The following is a 19407-nucleotide window of genomic DNA, read 5'->3' as shown; positions in this document are numbered from 1 at the left end:
TGGTTGTTTGGGGTGGTTAAGCTGGCGCATTGGCAGGGGATCAGGCAGAATCCTGTATAGTCATGCATTTTTAAAAAAATTAGTCCACGGGCCACACAAATCGTGGTACCGTGGGTCCCATGGACCGGTTCATAGTCATGAACCCATTTACCCACCTCTAATGGGGGTAGGTGTTCAAGATTGAGGAAGGGAGTTCTAATGACTCAAATTGAAAAAAAGAAAGATTAATTTGTAATTTGCATTTTAAAAATAGTCTACAATATGGAAATAATCTCTTTTTTTTTTTTTCTAAATTAGTTCCTAAGTTTTATAAGTTCTAAAATGATCCCTTATTTAATTCATGACATATTAATTCTTTCAAAAAAAATTCAAGTTTTAAACACGAAACTTGTTTGATTAAAGTCACTTACAAGAAAATTATAAGAATGAATGAAATTATGGTTGTACAGTGCATGACCTACCATGGAACCATAATTCTGTGGGAAGGACAATTTGTAAAAGGGTAAGCTCCTTAGTAGGGCGCTAGGAGTAATAGGAGTGAAACTAATAACAACTGGCTTGACATAATTCGTAACAAACTAACAATCGATAATGGGCCAAGTTCTTTGACAACCAAGTTCTTTGAGGCAAACTATTACTTGTATTATTTTATTTGGGGGAGATACAACAGATAGGTTAATAATTTTTTTTTTTATATTTTCATTATTATAAAAGTTCCATGCTGTTTTATTAACAAATAACTAAAATTTGAAATGGACTTAATATTTTTCTTCCAAGAAAAAAAGGTTTTAAGATAATTTTTCTTAACTATATTTAGTGTAAAATATTTATTTTGAAACGTTTAAACTACATTAAGTTTTCTTTTTTATTTTAAAAATTACATATTCTTTCTTTTAACCCCTTTTGAAAGACATTCATATGCATTATTATAATTAAGTTCTCTTTTTATGACCCTCAATATTATCAACAACTAGTTTTTAATCTTTACTATGAATTTTGAGACTTAAGAAAAATAAAATAAAGATTTTAGGCGAAGTTTTATAGTAGATGCTATTAGTGTGTAACGTCATGTCATTTATAAAGTTCAAAAATCGCTAATAGCATTTATATAAAACTAAGACGTTTCCTAAAAAGCCAAAAAGAAATTAATATGATTTCCAATGTTTTTATTGTTTCAAGGAAATGGGAATTTGATTATACAATCTAATTAAAAAAAAAACATAAAATAGTCCCAGTTTAATAAGTTTATATAGTTATATATAAAATTAGAGACGTCATAATGTGTCACTTATGACGAAAGAAGACGCAAGTGTAGTGTTGATTATTTTTTTATTTTTTGACTCATTCATACACTAAGTGAGAATTCATTCATAAAAGATGAAGAATAGAAAAAAGAGTCAAATGTCAAATTCACATTCCATTCCCATTTTATTTTCTTTGATTGATTGATGTGAGGTGTGCGTATGCGTCGTTCAATCGTTCGCTATCGAATTCTCTATCTTTCTCTCTCCTATCATATATGTGTGACTGTGCAAGGTCAAGTTTTCCATGCCTGCCTGCAAGGTATGAAAATTTTCAACATATATGAAAAAATAGGAATTGTTCTTCTCCATGTCACGGGAAATATGTTCAACTAATATTCTAATAGATGGTTGCATGGGTAAAACTAATAACTCTTATCATATATATGCCATCTTCATCTACCTTTTTATTTTATTTTATTTTCAAAAAATCATAATCACTCACCATTTAATATTGAATGGAGATTCAAAATCCGTACAATAAGGATATTTTGTTTGGCCATTGGGAAATAATAATTGAATATTGCATTTCTTAATTTTTAAATTTTTCCAATGACATTAAGTGCAAGCAAAGGCTTCCCCCATCACCCCATGTCCCCATGTATTTGTCTTCTCTAACTTAAGCCAATAATATAATTTCTAATGAGATTTATATCTTGTTCTTATTAATTAAGACAGCATAAGAGGCCATTAACATCGAAACAAACAAGTAATGTGACAATAAGTGTTAAATTAAGTCGATTTCATTTCTTATTTTTTGGGTAAACAAGGTACAAAGTTATGTAGATTCGTACCGTTTGGTGGCCAAATGGGTTTAGTTTTGTTTTGGGAACCGTATCGTACAATGCAACCAACCGTACAAGTTGTGTAGTAGTTTCGTTGAAGTATGCATCTTCAGAACCAAACATATACAAAAATCGAATCCGTACCTCATTCTCCCCTATAGTGACACATGGATTCCTCCATTCACCATACGCTCTCACCATTTCTTTTAACTAAACAATATAGAGAAGAAAGGATTTGTTTGTTTAAAGAGGAAAATAATATTCAAAAAAATTGATATTATATTTTGTGAGACTTATACCTTTTATATTTTATTTTAATTTTAAAAAATATTTTTTATTTCTTTTTTTCCCTCTATTTTTCTTCTCTAGACTAAACACATCTAAAGTAATGTTGCAGTTCTTATTATATTTAAAAACAAATACAATAGACATTCCTTTCATTTTGGAGTAGATTTGAAGAAGAAGAAAGAAAGAAGAAAGAAAGCAGAATAAAAGTAGAAGAACAAAATAATAAATGATGTGATGAAAAAAGAAAACAGAAATGATAATTAAAAACAAGATAAAAAATAAATATGAACATAATTACTCTATATTTTTCTTATAATTTTGTGAATATTTTATAAAATAAATATTGAATAAAAATTAAATATTTCAATATTTTAAATATGTGTTTAATGTATTTAGTTCTTTCTTTATTTAATAAATAAAAATTTATAAAAAATACATTACTAAAAATAATAGAATTATTCTAACCAAAAATAAAACTCATACTTTCAATTCTGTCTCGTGACTTTTATTTTCCTTCCTTTCCCACTTCCTTCCATTTATCAAATGTATTAGCTTTTAATTTTTTTTAATAATTACTATATGAATTTTATTTCTACATATTGATATATTTGTAGTTTAGTTCTTTTTACAATATTAATCAATTATAAATCTTTGTTTATATAATTTTTAAAATAACTATTAACAAACTAATCAGTAATGGTAAAAATTGTGATTAAATAGTAAACATTGTTACATTGTCAAGTACATATATTTATTCTTGGAAACTAATAGGCAAATAACAATTTTACATTATGTTATTATCTTATTTGAATGTAATCTTATCTTATTTGACAATTCTGTGTGGGATCTTACCTTGATTCTTCTCTTCGATAATCAGTAAATTTTTTTTTTAATCTCTGTCGAGACTCAGAGAATAAATAAAACAAGAGATGTACATGCCCGCCCACACAGTATGAAGGTTTTGTCGATTCAGTATAGTACATATCATTATATAAATTGATTGCTATAAGTATGCAAATTCGCCACACAAGTTAGGTAAATCATTAATTACAATACATTTTTTTTACTAATCACAAGAATCATTAAAATGTTTTAAAACAATAAAAAAACGCATCAAGACAAGCATTAAAGCAGTATGGTATAACAACACTATCATAAGAACATGTAAGAATCTCTTATATTTAAAACCTACCAAATATAATTAATGACAATAAATATTTCTACTAAGAAAGCAATACAAAACATATTAACTCTCCTGCACGTAACAATGAGTACATCCATCCCCATCTCTACCCTACAGAGTTACCCTTCATCCCACCAAAGGAGCAAACCTCATCATGGCCGTCTCTAGTCCAAAACATCATCTTCCAATTTCCAAAATCTGCGCCCTCTAATCTCTATTTCCTGCGTTTGTCATACCAAACTCGTTCACATTCGTATTCACCATTGACCATTCTAAAATTGTAAGTATGGATGTTGCTGACTTGTGACCAAGGATATTTGGTTAACAAATTAGAAGAAGAATATTTTTCATGAAGATTTTATAAGAGTGTATAAAAAGTTATAGAAAATATATTTTTACTTATCTTAATAAAATCCTCTTTTTAGGAGGTTTTAAAAAGTCTTTTGGTAGGAAAAAGTTTTAAGTTTTTTAGGAATTTAGGATTGAAAATCTTGGTTTCCTGTGTTTTTATTTGTTTTTAAAAATTAAGATTTTGTTTTTGAAAATTTTACTTTTCGAGTTTAATTTTTCTATTACATACAAAAATCATGTTATTATTATGAGTGTGATAAATAATTAAAATAACTGGTAAATATATTATATAATTTTTTAATTTCTAGAATTTTTTGATATCCAATCAAACAAAAATTTATTCATTATTAAAAATATAATTTTAAAAATAATAAAACTTTTTCTCTATCAAACATTTCTTTAATTTCTTAATCAATATACTAAGACACCTTTAAAATTTATCAAAGTATATGTATTCTCAAAATAATAAAATAATAGTAGTAAATAAAAGATTTTTTTTCTCTCTCTCTCTTCGTGGAAAGTGGAGTATTTATTAGGTGCAGGAAATTTCTGTCTTTATCAGCATATTATAAGCTCTTATAATTTGATATAAGAAAAACAAAAAAAACACCCTTTGTAGAATTGTAGTACGCGGGTTTGATATTTCTCCGGGTAATGCAATTTTAGCATTTTACTGACACCCTTTTCTTCTTTGTATTTGGGGATGCTTTTCTTTATAAAAAAATGATTTTTTTTTTGTTTCTGTATTTGGGTCTTTTGGAAATATAATAATAGTTTAATTGGCTCGTCACTCTTTAAAATAATGAGTATTATTGTTAGTCAATGGGGACGTATAATGATGGGTGTTTCTGCATTATCAACGTAAAATAAGTACTAATAGTTTTTAACTTGTGGTTTTTCTGCTGATTTGAATTAAAGTGAATATTTTTTGTTTTTGGGGTTTGATTAGTGTATTCTGGTATCTGTGTGGGATTTCCAGGCATTTACGGAAGGTGGTGGGTGTTTGACTTTGTTGGTAAAAGGTGTCAGCTGAGGAGGTTATGAAAGGTCAAGTTTTTTTTTTGATTGATTGGAGTTTCTGTTACCTCTCGCTACAGCACTGCATGTTTGTTGTTGGCTTTTAATTCAGATTTTTTTCTCTCTTTTGGGGGGGAGGGGTTTCCAATTTCCATCAACTCATTCTTGCTGGGTTTTGATTGCTTTGAGTGGTTTTCTGATTCCAATTGGGATTTTTTTTTTTTGACTTTTCATGGTTCAATCCCTCAGTTGTTGTTGATGAGTTTGAGGAAATCTAGTTACCTGTGATTGTGTGAAATTAGTCTGAGAAGTTTGTTTTTTGGGGACCACCACCCTTTTGGCTTTAAGACTAGTTATTTCTCAGATTGTGGATAAAGTGATTTTGTAAGGTGCTTCTAGTTTTCTTCTTCTTCTGAAGAAGAAAGGGTAAAAGATGGATGAAGATAGCAGTAATTCTTGGATAAGGAGGGCCAAATTCTCCCACACAGTATGTCACAGGTTGAACTATTCCAGTTCTGGATTTGGCTCTTTCAGCATTCAGCCAAGGGCACAACACAGTTCTAGTAGTCTGAAATCAAGGCCTGAAGTGGCTTTTGCTTCCAACAAGGCTCAGAAGAAACCAATAATGAACAAGCAGAGATCTTTGTCCCCTTTGCCTCGAACCTCTCTCTCTGAGACCTTCAAGGAAGCCAGACATGAGCAGAAGAGGTTCTCAACACCTGGTCCAAGGAGGAAAGAACAGAACAAGGACAAGAGAATCATGGGGAAGTTGCTCAACAAGGATTCTCATGTGTCCAATTCCAAATCCCCTCGCAGTAGTCCAATTACTACTAAATCCCCTTACAGCAGTCCAATTAGGCACCTTGCTTCGATGAAATTAAGCTCGAAGCAGCACCGAAAGGATTTGGGATGGACAAAGTACTTTGATCATGGAGGGGGAAAGGTTACTGCTGTGGAAACAGCTGAGGAATGGAATGTTGACCTCTCCAAGCTCTTTGTTGGTGTTAGGTTTGCTCATGGTGCTCATAGCAGGCTTTACCATGGCATGTATAAAGATGAAGCTGTAGCTGTGAAAATTATCACGGTACCGGATGATGACGAAAATGGAATGTTGGTGGATCGATTAGAGAAACAATTCATTAGAGAAGTATCGCTTTTATCGTGCCTCCACCATCAAAATGTTATAAAGGTAATCTAATCCAATCCTTTACCTCCTTTTGTATATGCTGTTTACAAACTTCTATTTGCTTCATTTTTCAAGCTTGTGGCGCAGTTGTTGTTTTCTGATAAAAACAAGGTATGTGTATTGTTTTTTTACACCTTAACCTTAACTTTAAAGCCTTTTTAAAGGAGGATAAGGTAGTACCAAAAACACGGGACACTTATCACATTTTTAGTGAAGAACAGCACTACACGCACCTGCTGAACTTTATCTAAGTTTTGTCATTCGCTTTTGTTCAGATACTATATGTTTTTCTTGTTGAATACAGGGTGAGAATATCCATTATTTTGTGCTAATTACTGTACTTGACCCTTTAGTTATGTTGAGATAATCACCAGTAAAATCAAGAATACTTCATTTTATATTCTTTACCATAGTCTGATTGAGCAGTTCATATCATGTTCAGAGAATTTAATGTGATTAGGAGGCTGGTACTTACACACTTCTCATTTATCTTGATCTGATTACACAGTTCGTAGCAGCATGTAGAAAGCCACATGTTTATTGTGTTATCACAGAATATCTATCAGAAGGTTCGTTGAGGTCATATTTGCATAAGTTGGAAAGAAAAACTATTTCTCTAGGGAAGCTAATTGCTTTTGCTCTGGACATTGCTCGTGGAATGGAATATATACACTCTCAAGGTGTCATTCACCGAGACCTTAAACCGGAGAATGTCCTTATCAATGAAGACTTTCACCTTAAAATTGCTGATTTTGGCATTGCTTGTGAGGAAGCATACTGTGACTTATTTGCTGATGACCCTGGTACCTACCGCTGGATGGCACCTGAGATGATCAAACGAAAATCCTATGGGAGAAAGGTTGATGTATATAGTTTTGGGCTTATCTTATGGGAAATGGTGACTGGAACTATACCATATGAGGATATGACTCCCATCCAGGCTGCTTTTGCCGTAGTAAATAAGGTATGTTTCTTCGCAATTAAGTCATATGAATTGTAATGTGAATGTCACAATCTACTAATATTTGTTGCATTATTCTTCATTGTCTGTAACAATACTCGTTGTAAAGTTGCATTGCTTTCTGTGCACTCTGCATTGAAATCTTGTCAATAATAGGAAAAGGTCTACAGCCCCATTTATCCGCCCAAACCTCTCTGAATGACTGGCATACAAGAGTAATGCAAACTGGACATGGGTTCCATTAATGATACAGTTCGCTTGAAGATAGACAATACATGCTCCATTAACTAATATGTTTTGCAATCTTTGAATGTATTTTATAAAAGCGACTGTTACTCTCAGATGTAGCAGTTGAAACCTTTTATGTTGTAAATGGAAGGACATTTTTTCCTTTTTGCAATGCTTCATCCACTTATATCATGATTTAACTACTCTTTTCAATTTTCATCCATTTTTTCATCATTTTTTCTTTCTTTCTTAAAGCTTTTATTTCAATATGTTGAGTGATGATTGCCAAAGGAGGTATCATTATCCTGGCTGAGGAAATCAATCATATTGCCACTGAATAATTGCTAATGAGTTTATAGCCCGTCTGATGAGTACTATATATTTTATAGCTAAACCAAATGTATTTTTGAGATGTGGCTAAAATCCTTGGCAAGATACCTCCTTTGCTTTGAAAACAATGGTGAAATATAGAGATTATTTTCATCCATTCTAGACATGTATGACCAACTTATTAAAAAAGAGGAAAAAAAATTGATGTAGCATGCATTAGTTTATATGTCATTATTACATATGTCTCTGTTTCATCAAGTGATGTAGCATAGTAGTTGATAAGATTACCAAGAATGGAGCTAAATTGAATTCTTAGGATCATCATGTATTGGATAATTGTGGAAAATATTTTGCTAGCTAAATGACACTGTTTACCTATGCAATTCTAATACTTTTGTGATGCTGTATTCAGAATGCAAGGCCAGTTATTCCTTCAGACTGTCCACCTGCAATGCGAGCTTTAATCGAGCAATGTTGGTCTTTGCATCCGGACAAGAGGCCCGAGTTCTGGCAGGTTGTTAAGGTATTAGAACAATTTGAATCTTCGCTTGCTCATGATGGAACTCTGACTCTGGTGGAAAATCCTTGTTGCCAAGATCACAAGAAAGGGCTTCTCCATTGGATTCAAAAGCTTGGTCCTGTGCATCATAATAATGGTCCTGTGCCTAAACCAAAATTTACATGAGTCTTCAATGTGGCCTGGCTTTTTGTAGTATACCGGGTTCATTGTAATTAATATTGAATGGTTTGAATTACCCAAAAGAAAAACCAAAGGTTTGTTTTTTGAGGTTCTCTAGCTGTAGTCCTCCTTATGATGTTCATGCAAGAGGAAATTGATTTGTAGGCTTGTACATTGAGGTGAAAACAGCTTTTGTTTTTACTGTTTACAATTTAGTAATTGCACTAGGTTAAGTTTCTTTTTTTAGAGGGGTGGGGACACAATTTCTTGTTTATTTGTTATTATACAAGGTACTTCTATTTTTAGTTTCTCTAATGTCAAAGTTTTAATTCTATATTTTTTTCGTGTTATTTTCTTAACTGATGCAATGAACCTTGCATACTCAACTGGTGAGAGTGTATTTCATAATTGCTTATTTTGCTTTCTTTGTAGTTCTGTTTTACTCTTATAAAATTGAATTTAAAGCATATCTTCAGAAGGCTACCACTGGCTTGTCAGAATGGTAATCAAGTCATCAACCTAAGATATTAAATTTGATGGTTAACACCTGGCACTATAATTTATTATTCAACTTATTGTGAATTGATAAAAATGAAAAATATAAATGATATAAATGTAAGGTGCTAGTAAGAGGATAAGACAACTAAAATTCAAACTTTAAGTCTACAGACAAAAAGATATTTTTTATAAAGTAAAAAAAGTCACATTTTGACAAAATTATCATACACATTGACAAAAAATGCCTAATATATAACTTATTTAAAGCAAAAAAATTCTCTTAAAATTTAACTGATATGGTTTTGGGTTAATTTTGGATTAAATAGTCATATAAGATATTTGTTGAGACACGAGGGTATTAAAGTATTTAACAAGATTAATGTAGCTGATATGGATCAACACTTTTTATTGATGATTACCTTTTCCCATCTAAATGTCTCAGTATTCAGTGACTTAATGCACACTTGCACAGGTAGGTTTCGGCATGCATGTGACACTAAAGCTTAGTGTTATGAGCTGTTGCTTTTGGGGTTTATGTAATATATTCGACTACTTTGGCTTCAACTAAATACTTGTATAATATGTTATTTTTTTTTATTTATTTTTAGATTTATTGAATCAAAGATTAATTTTACTGTATGTTAGTTGTCCAAAAAAAATAATTTAACACGATAATAATCAAATACAAATTCTTTAACTAAACAAATCATTCACTTCCATTACATATGAACGAAAAAAAAATCATCACTAATTTATGGTTTAGGTTACAATACCACGTGGTATTCTGTCATTGAAAGCTTAATATCATAAACTTCATTATTTAGTAGCTGTTTGTTGAGGACTGTAAATGAGTCACATTCACGACACTTTCCCCTTAAATGACGTTGTAAGAGCAGTTTTGATGTCTGTGTTGTCATCTCAAGTTATTGCCTTTTAGCACTTTTACATACACGAGCTAAGTATGTTGAATGAATCTGAAAAATTGCATGTGACTTGCTAAATTCTATTGGTAAGTTGTTTTGGCTATGTTAAGGCTTCGATTAGGCCTTTCATGTAGAAAATGAGTATTATAATTATGAGGTGTAGAAAGCCTAGGTTTGTTTCATTAGGAGAGGTATATAATAGCATGACTAAGCATGATAGTTGTAAATTTAAACTTAGTGTAGGTGATGTAATTTGACAATAAGCTATGTCAATGTCATGGCGTCACATTTGACTATTCTTTTGTTTTTGTCGAAATGCAATGTTTTTGCTTACCTATGCCCTCGGTTAGTGGTATTGCATTTGGAAGCATTGTCACGTTATAAATTATTGAAACGTTCTTACAGTAGGGCCCCGTGATGTATACCTTCTTTTTAAAGTGGATTTAATGTCATTGGGCTTTTTCTTGTTCTAAACAAGACAGGACTGAATAGTCTTGGGTTCTCATCATCATTCATCTGTTAAAGGGTGGATGAAGATGTCACCCGGCGCCCAAAAATAATTATGTTACTCTGGCTTCAATTTAATAGTTACTACATTATCATTAAAGCAACACAAAATAATAATTTTTTTATCCATAAATATTATTTATCAATGATGGATTCTAACCCACAATAACACAATCTCTCTCATTAAAGCAACTTAAAACAATAGTGGTTGTTGGTACCAGTAATTCAACGCAAAATTTATATACGCGACATCAATGCATGCATGTTTTTGGTTCATGAAAAAGAAATGTTTATATACGTGGCACCAATTTGTGTATGTTTTTAATTTTGCTCATTTTTTTTTGGATTTTGTATTTAGTTTTAAATAAATCCTATCTTGACTTTTGGTCCTGAAAAAACTTTTTTATTTTATTTTTACATTGAAAAATTAGGTTGTATAGGCATTAAAATTATGTAATTTTGATCATTTTTTCAATCTTTTGTTAAATTATAAATCAATTTTGTCAACTCGTTGACAAATGTATCAAATTGTCACAAGTAATAAAATATTTGGAAGTTCGAGTGTCGAATACAGACGGACTTTATTTGTACTTAGATTAATGCAAATTCAATTTAAAAGTAATAGATAAAGAATTTAAAATAAAGATAAAAAAATATATAAGACAAAGATTTAAAGACCAAAATAAAAGATAAAGAAAATAAGAAAATAAAAGTAAAAGATAAGAACAATAAAAGATTAAGATAAAGATAAAAAAATAAGATAAGATGAGAAAAATAAAAGATAAAAATAAAAGAAAATCAGATAATGTTGGAACCTAACATTCCTTGTTTGCGTAGGATGTATGAGTTTATAATTTTTCTTTATCAATTTAGGTGATTCTATTTTACCCACATTCTTGCCCCTAATTCCATTCCTCATGATGACAAGTCTATTCTATTTATTTATCTCCCAACTTCCTTTGCAAAATACTCAACAAATAAAATACATGAAGTATGAAGTCTAGATGTTAAAATAATCTTATTTAGAAGTTATCATCTCCCAAGCATACAACCCCTAAAAGAATACAAAGATGAATAAGATAAAAGCAGAAAAGATAATGGATTAGAAAACACGTGGTATTTCATTGATAAATAATGAAGAGTACATTATAGATCGCTTTGGCTTGACTCTCTTTTTATAGTTGTTGTAGTGAACTTGGGCCTGATGCGGAAAATTTTCCTTATCCACTGATGCTGAAAATCTTCCTTATCCATATTTTTTATATTTTCTCGATCTTTTTCTCTTTTAATCCATTATTTTCACATCTGCAAGTCATAAATAACAAAAATATTCTTATCATTTAAGTCAAAAATAACTGTTAAATAAATATTTTTAAAGATATTTTCAATATATTTTTATTATCAAAACAACGTTATCACTTAACATGAGATGACAAATTAATAACTGACAAATTATCTGACACATATGTTAATCACGATTCAATTATGATCACTCATAATTATAATATCTAAGAAACAAAAAGTATAATTAAGCAATATCATCATACATGCCAACATATATGCCAACACTGATATTGACATTTTATCATCTAATGTGTGTTGGCAATATTTGTTAAATATTTACCAAATATTCATGGGAGGATTAAAATTATACAATTGTAAGATTTGAAGATCCAATCCAGAATTGGAGTATAGGATTTAAATCACACAATTACGGTAACAAAAGTGCAATTAAGCTAGGGGTATTCATAAAATGATTCAATCCGATGGGAAAAATCTAGTCCAAGCAGCCAGAAACCAAATGAATAAAAAAAGTGAAAAATTGGAATGTTTTATTGAATTGTATTGGATTTCAAATTTAATTTTAAAAATGGATTCAATCCAATTCAAATTGAACTTATACATGTATATATTTTTATTATAAATTCATATCATTCATGTTGATATTTTTATTTCTTATATATTTATTAAATTATCATATAATTTATACTTATTTATGAAAAACATATTTAATATATAAAAGATAATTTTTTTACTAACTCTTTGAGATTTTTTTTTTATAAAACTAACTCTTTTAGTTATGATGCATAAATATAATTATCAAATTGTCTAAATTTATTTTTGATATAATATATATTTAAGAAGTTGTACTATCATTAGTTATATAGTGACATATAAATGGAATGTTGGACATTTTAAATTATTTTTTACTGTATTTTATAAATCTTACCATTTATTTAATATTTTCTCAAAGAAAAAATAGGATTAAAATAAAAAACTGAGTCAATCCAAGTCATTTTAAATGAAACCAAATTAAATCAAATTAAAATTTTGAATCAAATTAGTTGGATGATGAACTAAGAAAATCAAAGTGATTCAACATAATAATTTTTCTCTTTAAAACTGATCATTCAATTCACGAACATCAAGCCTTATAATGATTAAAAACAAAAAAATAAATAAAAATATATAGAATTTCGTTTGCAAGATATTGTATATACATCATAGTTAAATGTACGAATTCTAGTTTTTCTTTTTATCTGCAAACAAACATTTTATTAAGGGTATCAAAGATACCAATTACAAAACAAGGAGCATCATATAAAGGATAATATCCCCTGGCAAATATTTTACCAGCGAATATCCCAAGATCCATATATTACAAAATAAACCCAGGTATCATACTTGGTAATTTTTAACAGCCCTTTTCCCATGATAAATACCCATAACCAAATTTCATAAATCTCTACATGCAGCTTTTTATATCCATGTCCCTGCTTCCCTTAATTTCCTCACGCTTCATAACCATTTGAGGCATAGCAGTGGGTTCATTCGAATGCCAGTATTCGAAGAAGGAGTATTTGAACTGTTTGACATAAGAATCCAACCACAACCAGGATTTGCGTTTGATAGTTTCCAAAACACAGTCTTGCTCCAGAGATTGCCCATCAAAAATCATATTATTCCTGTGAAACCATACAAAAACTTACTTTTTTCACTTATAAATCTATATGTGGTATAAATTTATAACCGGGATCAACCATATAGGTTTGAAGCTGTACTAAAGGAACAAATTGTTTTAGTATATTGGCGTATAAATTAATTATTTAATGAAAGATTGCCATTTGTCTAACTAATAGCAACATCTATAATGTACCTATAAGAATGAAACAAAAGTTATAAAGAGCTTGAAAGGCTAAGGACAGGATGTTGTCATATTAATTACCAAATAAAAACATAACGTACGTAATAATATCATACCAAGAACTTTAAAAAATATTTATGGATGACTTTCATAAAAGAAAAAAAAATTGAATCCAAAATATTTTTTGTCAATGTCGTTTCTCTGCCTTTTGAACTACCCTATTTACAAAAAAAATTTAGGATATGAATTTCATGGGGTGGAAAAACTTGGAGCTAGATCTACCACATGTAAAAAAAAGTGTCATTTTTTTGTTAACAACAGTAGCCAGAAATATTAAAGAATGGAAGGAAACGTAAAGAAAGAAATTGAGACGGTAAAGACTTATTTTATTTCGATATGAAACAACGTATTTAAAAACATATAAAAGAAAGTAACGACTAATAGAAAGATAACATCACTAACAGATCATGCCTAAAGAATAGGATCAAAATTGATTTATCCTATTAGTCAATATGACTTTTATTTTTCTTAAAAAATAGCATAAAAATCTTATCTATTATAGTTTGTTAGACAGTTCCAACAGTCATATCTTAACATTCCTCCTTGACTTTGGAATTGCAAACTCCAAACTTTTGTCTCAAGTATTCAAATTTGGCTTTTGGAAGTGCCTTGGTCAGAATGTCAGCACTTTGATTCTCTGTTTTGCAGTACAGTAACTTCACTTCTCCTTCCCTTTGAATTTCTCTTAGAAGAAAAAGCTTTATCTTGAAATGCTTAGTTTTGCCATGAAACACCAGATCATTAGCAATTGAGATTGCAGCCTGGTTGTCCACAAAAATCTGTGTGCTTTCTTCTTGTTTCATATGCAAATATGTCATAATTTTCCTGATCCAAAGAGCTTGATTCACTGCAGCAACAACAGCTACATACTCTACTTCTGCAGTTGATTGAGCTACAACTTCTTGCTTTTTAGAACACCAAGAAAAAACTCCAAAACCAAAGGAAAAACAGTAACCAGAGGTGCTTCTCATGTCATCAATACAACTTGCCCAGTCACTATTAGAATATCCATGAAGCTTAAAATTATGAGAATGAAAGTACATTATACCATAGTCTAAAGTGTCTTTAACATATCTAACAACTCGTTTGCCAGCTTGAAGATGAACTTCACTAGCACAATGCATGAACCTTGAAAGTATACTTACTGCAAACAAAATGTCAGGTCTGGTTACAGTAAGATACATTAAGCAACCAATTAAGCTTCTGTTATGCATTTCGTCAACTTTATCAGCTCCATCATCCTTGCTAAATTTCTCCTTTTGGTTCATTGGAGATGTAGTGCTTTTGCAGTCCTCCATAAGAGACTTCTTGAGTATTTCCCTTGCATACTTCTTTTGGTGAATGAGGATCCCACCATGATCTTGTTTCACCTCTATTCCCAAAAAGAAACTCATCAAGCCAAGATTTTTCATTTCAAATGCTTTAAGCATTTCAACTTTAAACTCCTTTATGAGTTTCTCATCACTTCTTGTCACAAGTAAATCATCAACATAGACAACAATAATGATTGAATTTGCATCTACCAATTTCACATATAATGCAGCCTCACTTGGACTTTTGACAAATCCAAGATCCTGAAAATGATCATCTATCTTGCTGTACCAGGCCCTAGGAGCCTGTTTAAGACCATATAATGCCTTTTTCAACTTGTAAACTTTCTGCTCTTCTCCTTTGATTTGAAACCCCTCAGGTTGCTCTACAAAAATCTCCTCCTGCAAGTAACCATTTAGAGAGACAGATTTTACATCTAAATGATAAACTTTCCACCTTTTATGTGCAATCAAGGCAAGTAGCATTCTAATTGTATCAAGACGTGCAACTGGAGCAAAGGTTTATGAAAAATCCACTCCAAACACCTGAGCATAGCCTTTTACCACCAACCTGGCCTTGTATTTATTTATAGAACCATCTGGATTAAGTTTGGTTCTATAAACCCATTTTACCTCTATAGGTTGTTTGTGTTGAGGTCTGTTCACTAGCTTCTACGTGTCATTTTTTTCGATCATTTTCAACTCTTCCTTCATAGCATTTATCCACTTGTCATCCTTTTTAGCTTTTTCAAATTCTGCAGGTTCTAGGACAACTACATTGCTCTTTTGATAAATCTCAGATAAAGATCTTGTACCTTTAACAGGAATGTCATCTACATCATCATCATCAAGGAACTGTGGGATTTCTGGCAGCTGCTTCCTTATTGGCTCATCCCAACTCCATTGTTGATCTTCCATAAATTTGACATCTCTACTCACAAGAATTTTCCCATTTTGGGGTTGGAAAATTCTGTAAGCTTTGGAGGTGTTGCGGTATCCAATGAAAACACCGGGCTCTGCCTTCTTATCAAGTTTGTCCTTTTTAACTAGTGGAACATAAGAGAAACAAACACAACCAAAGATTTTTAGATTTTGTAAATCTGGTTTGTAACCAAACCAGCCTTCAAATGGAGTTTTTTTGTGCAAAACTCTTGTAGGTAGTCTATTCAGCAAAAATACTATAGTGTTTGTAGCCTCTGCCCATAGCTCCTTTAGCAACTCCTTTTCATGCAGCATACACCTTGTCATCTCCATGATACTTATGTTTTTTCTCTCACTCACACCTTTTTTGTTGTGGGGTGTAAGGTACGATGAGTTGGTGCTCAATGTCAGCTTCTTCACAAAATTTATCAAAAACATCATATTTGTATTCCTTCCCGTTGTCAGACCTTATTGTTTGCAACCTACAACCACTTTGATTCTCCACCAATGCTTTAAATTTCCAGAAAATATTAGCAACCTTAGTCTTGGATTTAAAGAAATAAATCTAACAAAATATAGTATAATCATCAATAAATCTAATATAGTATTTATTACCATTTAAAGATGATACTCTCTGAGGTCCCCCAACATTTGTGTGAACCAATTGCAGCTTTTGAGTTGCTCTCCTAGCTGATTGAGGAAATGGTTTTCTGACTAGCTTACCATATTGGAAAGCTGCGCAATCGGCTAACTTGTCTTCAAGCATTGACATACCTTTCACCAAGGCATGTTTTTGCATGTATAAAAGTCCAACAAGATGGAAGTGTCCGAGTCTTTTGTGCCATAGTTCAACATTGGTGGTCATGCTTGAAAAAGCTATTTGTTTCTCCTCCATCAGATTTAGAGCATAGCTTTTAGCCTTCATTTTCACCCTGAATACGTCTTTGCCCTTTGCATCTTTGATTGTTGGATCAAGTGACCTCAGAATAATTAAGAAAGGAGGGTTAAATTAATTATGAACTTAACAAAAAGAGGGGTTGAATTAACATAAAAATCTTATCTATTATAATTTGTTAGACAGTTCCAACAGTCACATCTTAACAAAAAGGTCTCCCGTAAAAGAAAAGAAAATGTACCATATACAATAATTCTTTGGACCAGTATAAGACATTTTTATCTCATTAAAGTGAACCACCTATATGCATAGAGGCACCTCACATATGAAAGGAATGAAACTCCCCAAAGATATACTTCCATTATTACTTTGCATGAGGTTTCCAATGTTCAATTCTCCCTATCCACCCAATAGAACCCATCACAAATGATAAAAGATGAAAGCCAATGCTTACTAACAGTGTTTCACTGTCCTGCAATAAATACTGTAGATCACTGAGATATGTGTCTGAATTCAACATAACAAATTCAATTCGAGTTCTGGAATAGTCGTTTTCCAATGGTTTCTTTTTCCAGTTTGTGGCTTAAGTACCAAGACCTAAAACCACTTTATAAGGACACCATTCCTTTTAGTTTTAGTTGCCATGAACATGGGTAATTATTATAGGGTGCACTTGACAATTATTGTGCATGCAAAATCTTTAGATACGACAAAATGAAGGAGCCAATTCTTTGTGTTAGTTTTTGGAGACTAAAACCCCACAAGGCACAAAGGTTACAGCATAGCGTGTTGAGTTGAGACTACAATGACATTTTGTTTCTTTGGCGTCAAAAGCTGAAACGTGATTTTTACACTAATGATAGCTTGCCGTACGATTACTTTACACAGAGAACTTGGATGTGTGAAGCTATTTTGGGGTATGTTGTGTATATTAATTATAATGATTTGATGACTACGTACTTATACCCATGTAATACCTATTTAGGATATGTGTGGATAATTTTTTTAAAAAAGTACTTCTAAAATAAATAAATAAATGATAAAAAAATGAAATTATTTTTTTTACAAGTTAAAATTAACTTATGATTATATACGAGTCAGAGAACACCTGTCGAGTATATCAACTTTCAATTCATACAAATTAAAATCTCTCCAAATCATAAAAAAGAACATGGTACGTACCTAATTAAGAACTCACGTACTTAATACCCATGTCTAGGCGTATCCCAACTTAGCTATGACAAAGTTCCCTATATATATATATATAACCTACGCACACCCAAATATGTCTATCTATCTATGTATATATAAAACATTAAAGCGTGGGGATGACTATAAAGCATGGATCAAATTATTAATAACTAAGAAGCTAAAGGCTCACATAAGAACGAAGGTGATCACACAAAAAAACCCAAAAGATTCTATGTTTAACATTAAAGTGCCAAATCCAAAATGCATAATTCTAATTTAATTCTCTAATTTTGACAATTAAAAGTGTGGGATGACTCTAAAAAATTCTAAAAATAAGTGCTCTTGGTCGAAGCATGACATAAGGCAAGCATCAACCACTGCCACATATTATTAATTGTTTGAAAACTGTTACCCGTAAAAAGGGGAGCATAGAGGTGGTTTCCGCTAACATTAATTCCTGAATGATAAAGTACTTAGTAGCGAAATTGTCACAGTTTCAATTTGGTGCAAAATTCAACAATCAGCATCACTAGGTTTTCTTTTGCTTGAAAACCGAGTAAAATACAGTTATTTTTTAATCTGTTGAAATAAAAAATAATATTATAGAATTTACAATAACTCATACATACACTCTAGTTTAACTGACAATAATTCACACATATACTCTTGCTTAATCAAATGAAGTAGATTCTTTTAACAGCAAAATACTTGTTAAGTAATTATGTTGTAGCGGATGTTTTATGTTGCTTGTAATCCAGGGGATTAGAAAGTGCCACCATTTCCCAAATTATGAAAACGAGATATAATATTTGATTACTGCACATATAGTTGGAGCAATCCAGCCCAAACTTAAAATTATAGCTAAGTTGTAAGACCAAAATAGAACAGATTCAAATCCAGCTAGAGAAAAAGATCACGCGTTAGTGAATTTTCAGATACATTCAAAGGTTTGAAAAGTACTCTCCTTAAAGTGTAAAAGGCGACGATTTGAAATAATTTGCAGGTACAAAGCAGAATACACATCGACATATCCTGATATACGTCCATTTCAATCTTTAATCGTGAAATCCAAACTCTGCAGATTTTCTTTCTTTAATGCCAGTACTATTTAATTGTTCCAAATTGGAAATAACAAGAATTAATACTAATCAAGTGAGTTAAATTCGTTCGTATTAAGATCCTATTTAAATAAGATTATTATCCCTAAAAACTTTACAAAGAATAATAAGAAAAAAGATAAGTTTTTCTTATAAGTTAAAATTAACTTATGTATAAACTAATTTTAACTTATGAAATAAATTTATTTTAGTTTTCTATTTTTCTCTCTCTATAAATACTTATGAAGAAATGTATAAACTAGTTTTAACTTATGAGATAATAATTTTTTTTCTTTATTTTTGGATTTAAACCCTAGACTCTAAAACAAGGCTTTACTTCTGGCTCCCCTAGGATACCTCCCATCACTCTCCCCTAACCACCAACTAAAAGGGAAAAAAAAGTTGATCACTACTCCATCTCCCATGGTCTCAGAGTAATGCTGATCAACTCTATCCTTAGCAATGGGGTGATCGTCCTCTTACATGGGGTATATGTGCCTCGGGTACGAAATTAAAATTTTTGTTATGCTGTCTTCGGGTTGAAAAAATTA

General features: G+C 31.1%; 2 protein-coding genes across 3 annotated transcripts; one reads left to right on the top strand and one right to left on the bottom strand.

Moving 5' to 3' along the window:
- The first annotated feature begins 4523 nt into the window (after positions 1-4523).
- On the top strand, positions 4524-8717 carry LOC100778344 (serine/threonine/tyrosine-protein kinase HT1). Of its 2 annotated transcripts, XM_014765636.3 has the most exons (4): positions 4524-4955; positions 5175-6114; positions 6620-7075; positions 8043-8717. In XM_014765636.3, the coding sequence occupies exons 2-4, from the start codon at positions 5359-5361 to the stop codon at positions 8313-8315; spliced, it is 1485 nt and encodes a 494-aa protein (XP_014621122.1). In that variant the 5' UTR covers positions 4524-4955; positions 5175-5358; the 3' UTR covers positions 8316-8717. The 2 variants fall into 2 exon arrangements, with proteins under 2 accessions (XP_014621122.1, XP_040864130.1); XM_041008196.1 differs by having other exon boundaries at positions 4524-6114.
- Positions 8718-13972: 5255 nt separating this feature from the next.
- On the bottom strand, positions 13973-15238 carry LOC112998726 (uncharacterized mitochondrial protein AtMg00810-like). The gene has a single exon (XM_026124859.1). It carries the CDS (start codon positions 15236-15238, stop codon positions 13973-13975), a length of 1266 nt encoding a protein of 421 aa, XP_025980644.1.
- Between the last annotated feature and the right edge of the window lie 4169 nt (positions 15239-19407).

The sequence above is a fragment of the Glycine max genome, chromosome 13 (assembly GCF_000004515.6).
Source record: "Glycine max cultivar Williams 82 chromosome 13, Glycine_max_v4.0, whole genome shotgun sequence".
In the NCBI taxonomy this organism is placed as follows: Eukaryota; Viridiplantae; Streptophyta; class Magnoliopsida; order Fabales; family Fabaceae; genus Glycine; species Glycine max.
The sequence above is the reverse complement of the archived record's forward strand: the minus strand, read 5'-3'. Positions and strand labels throughout refer to the sequence as shown.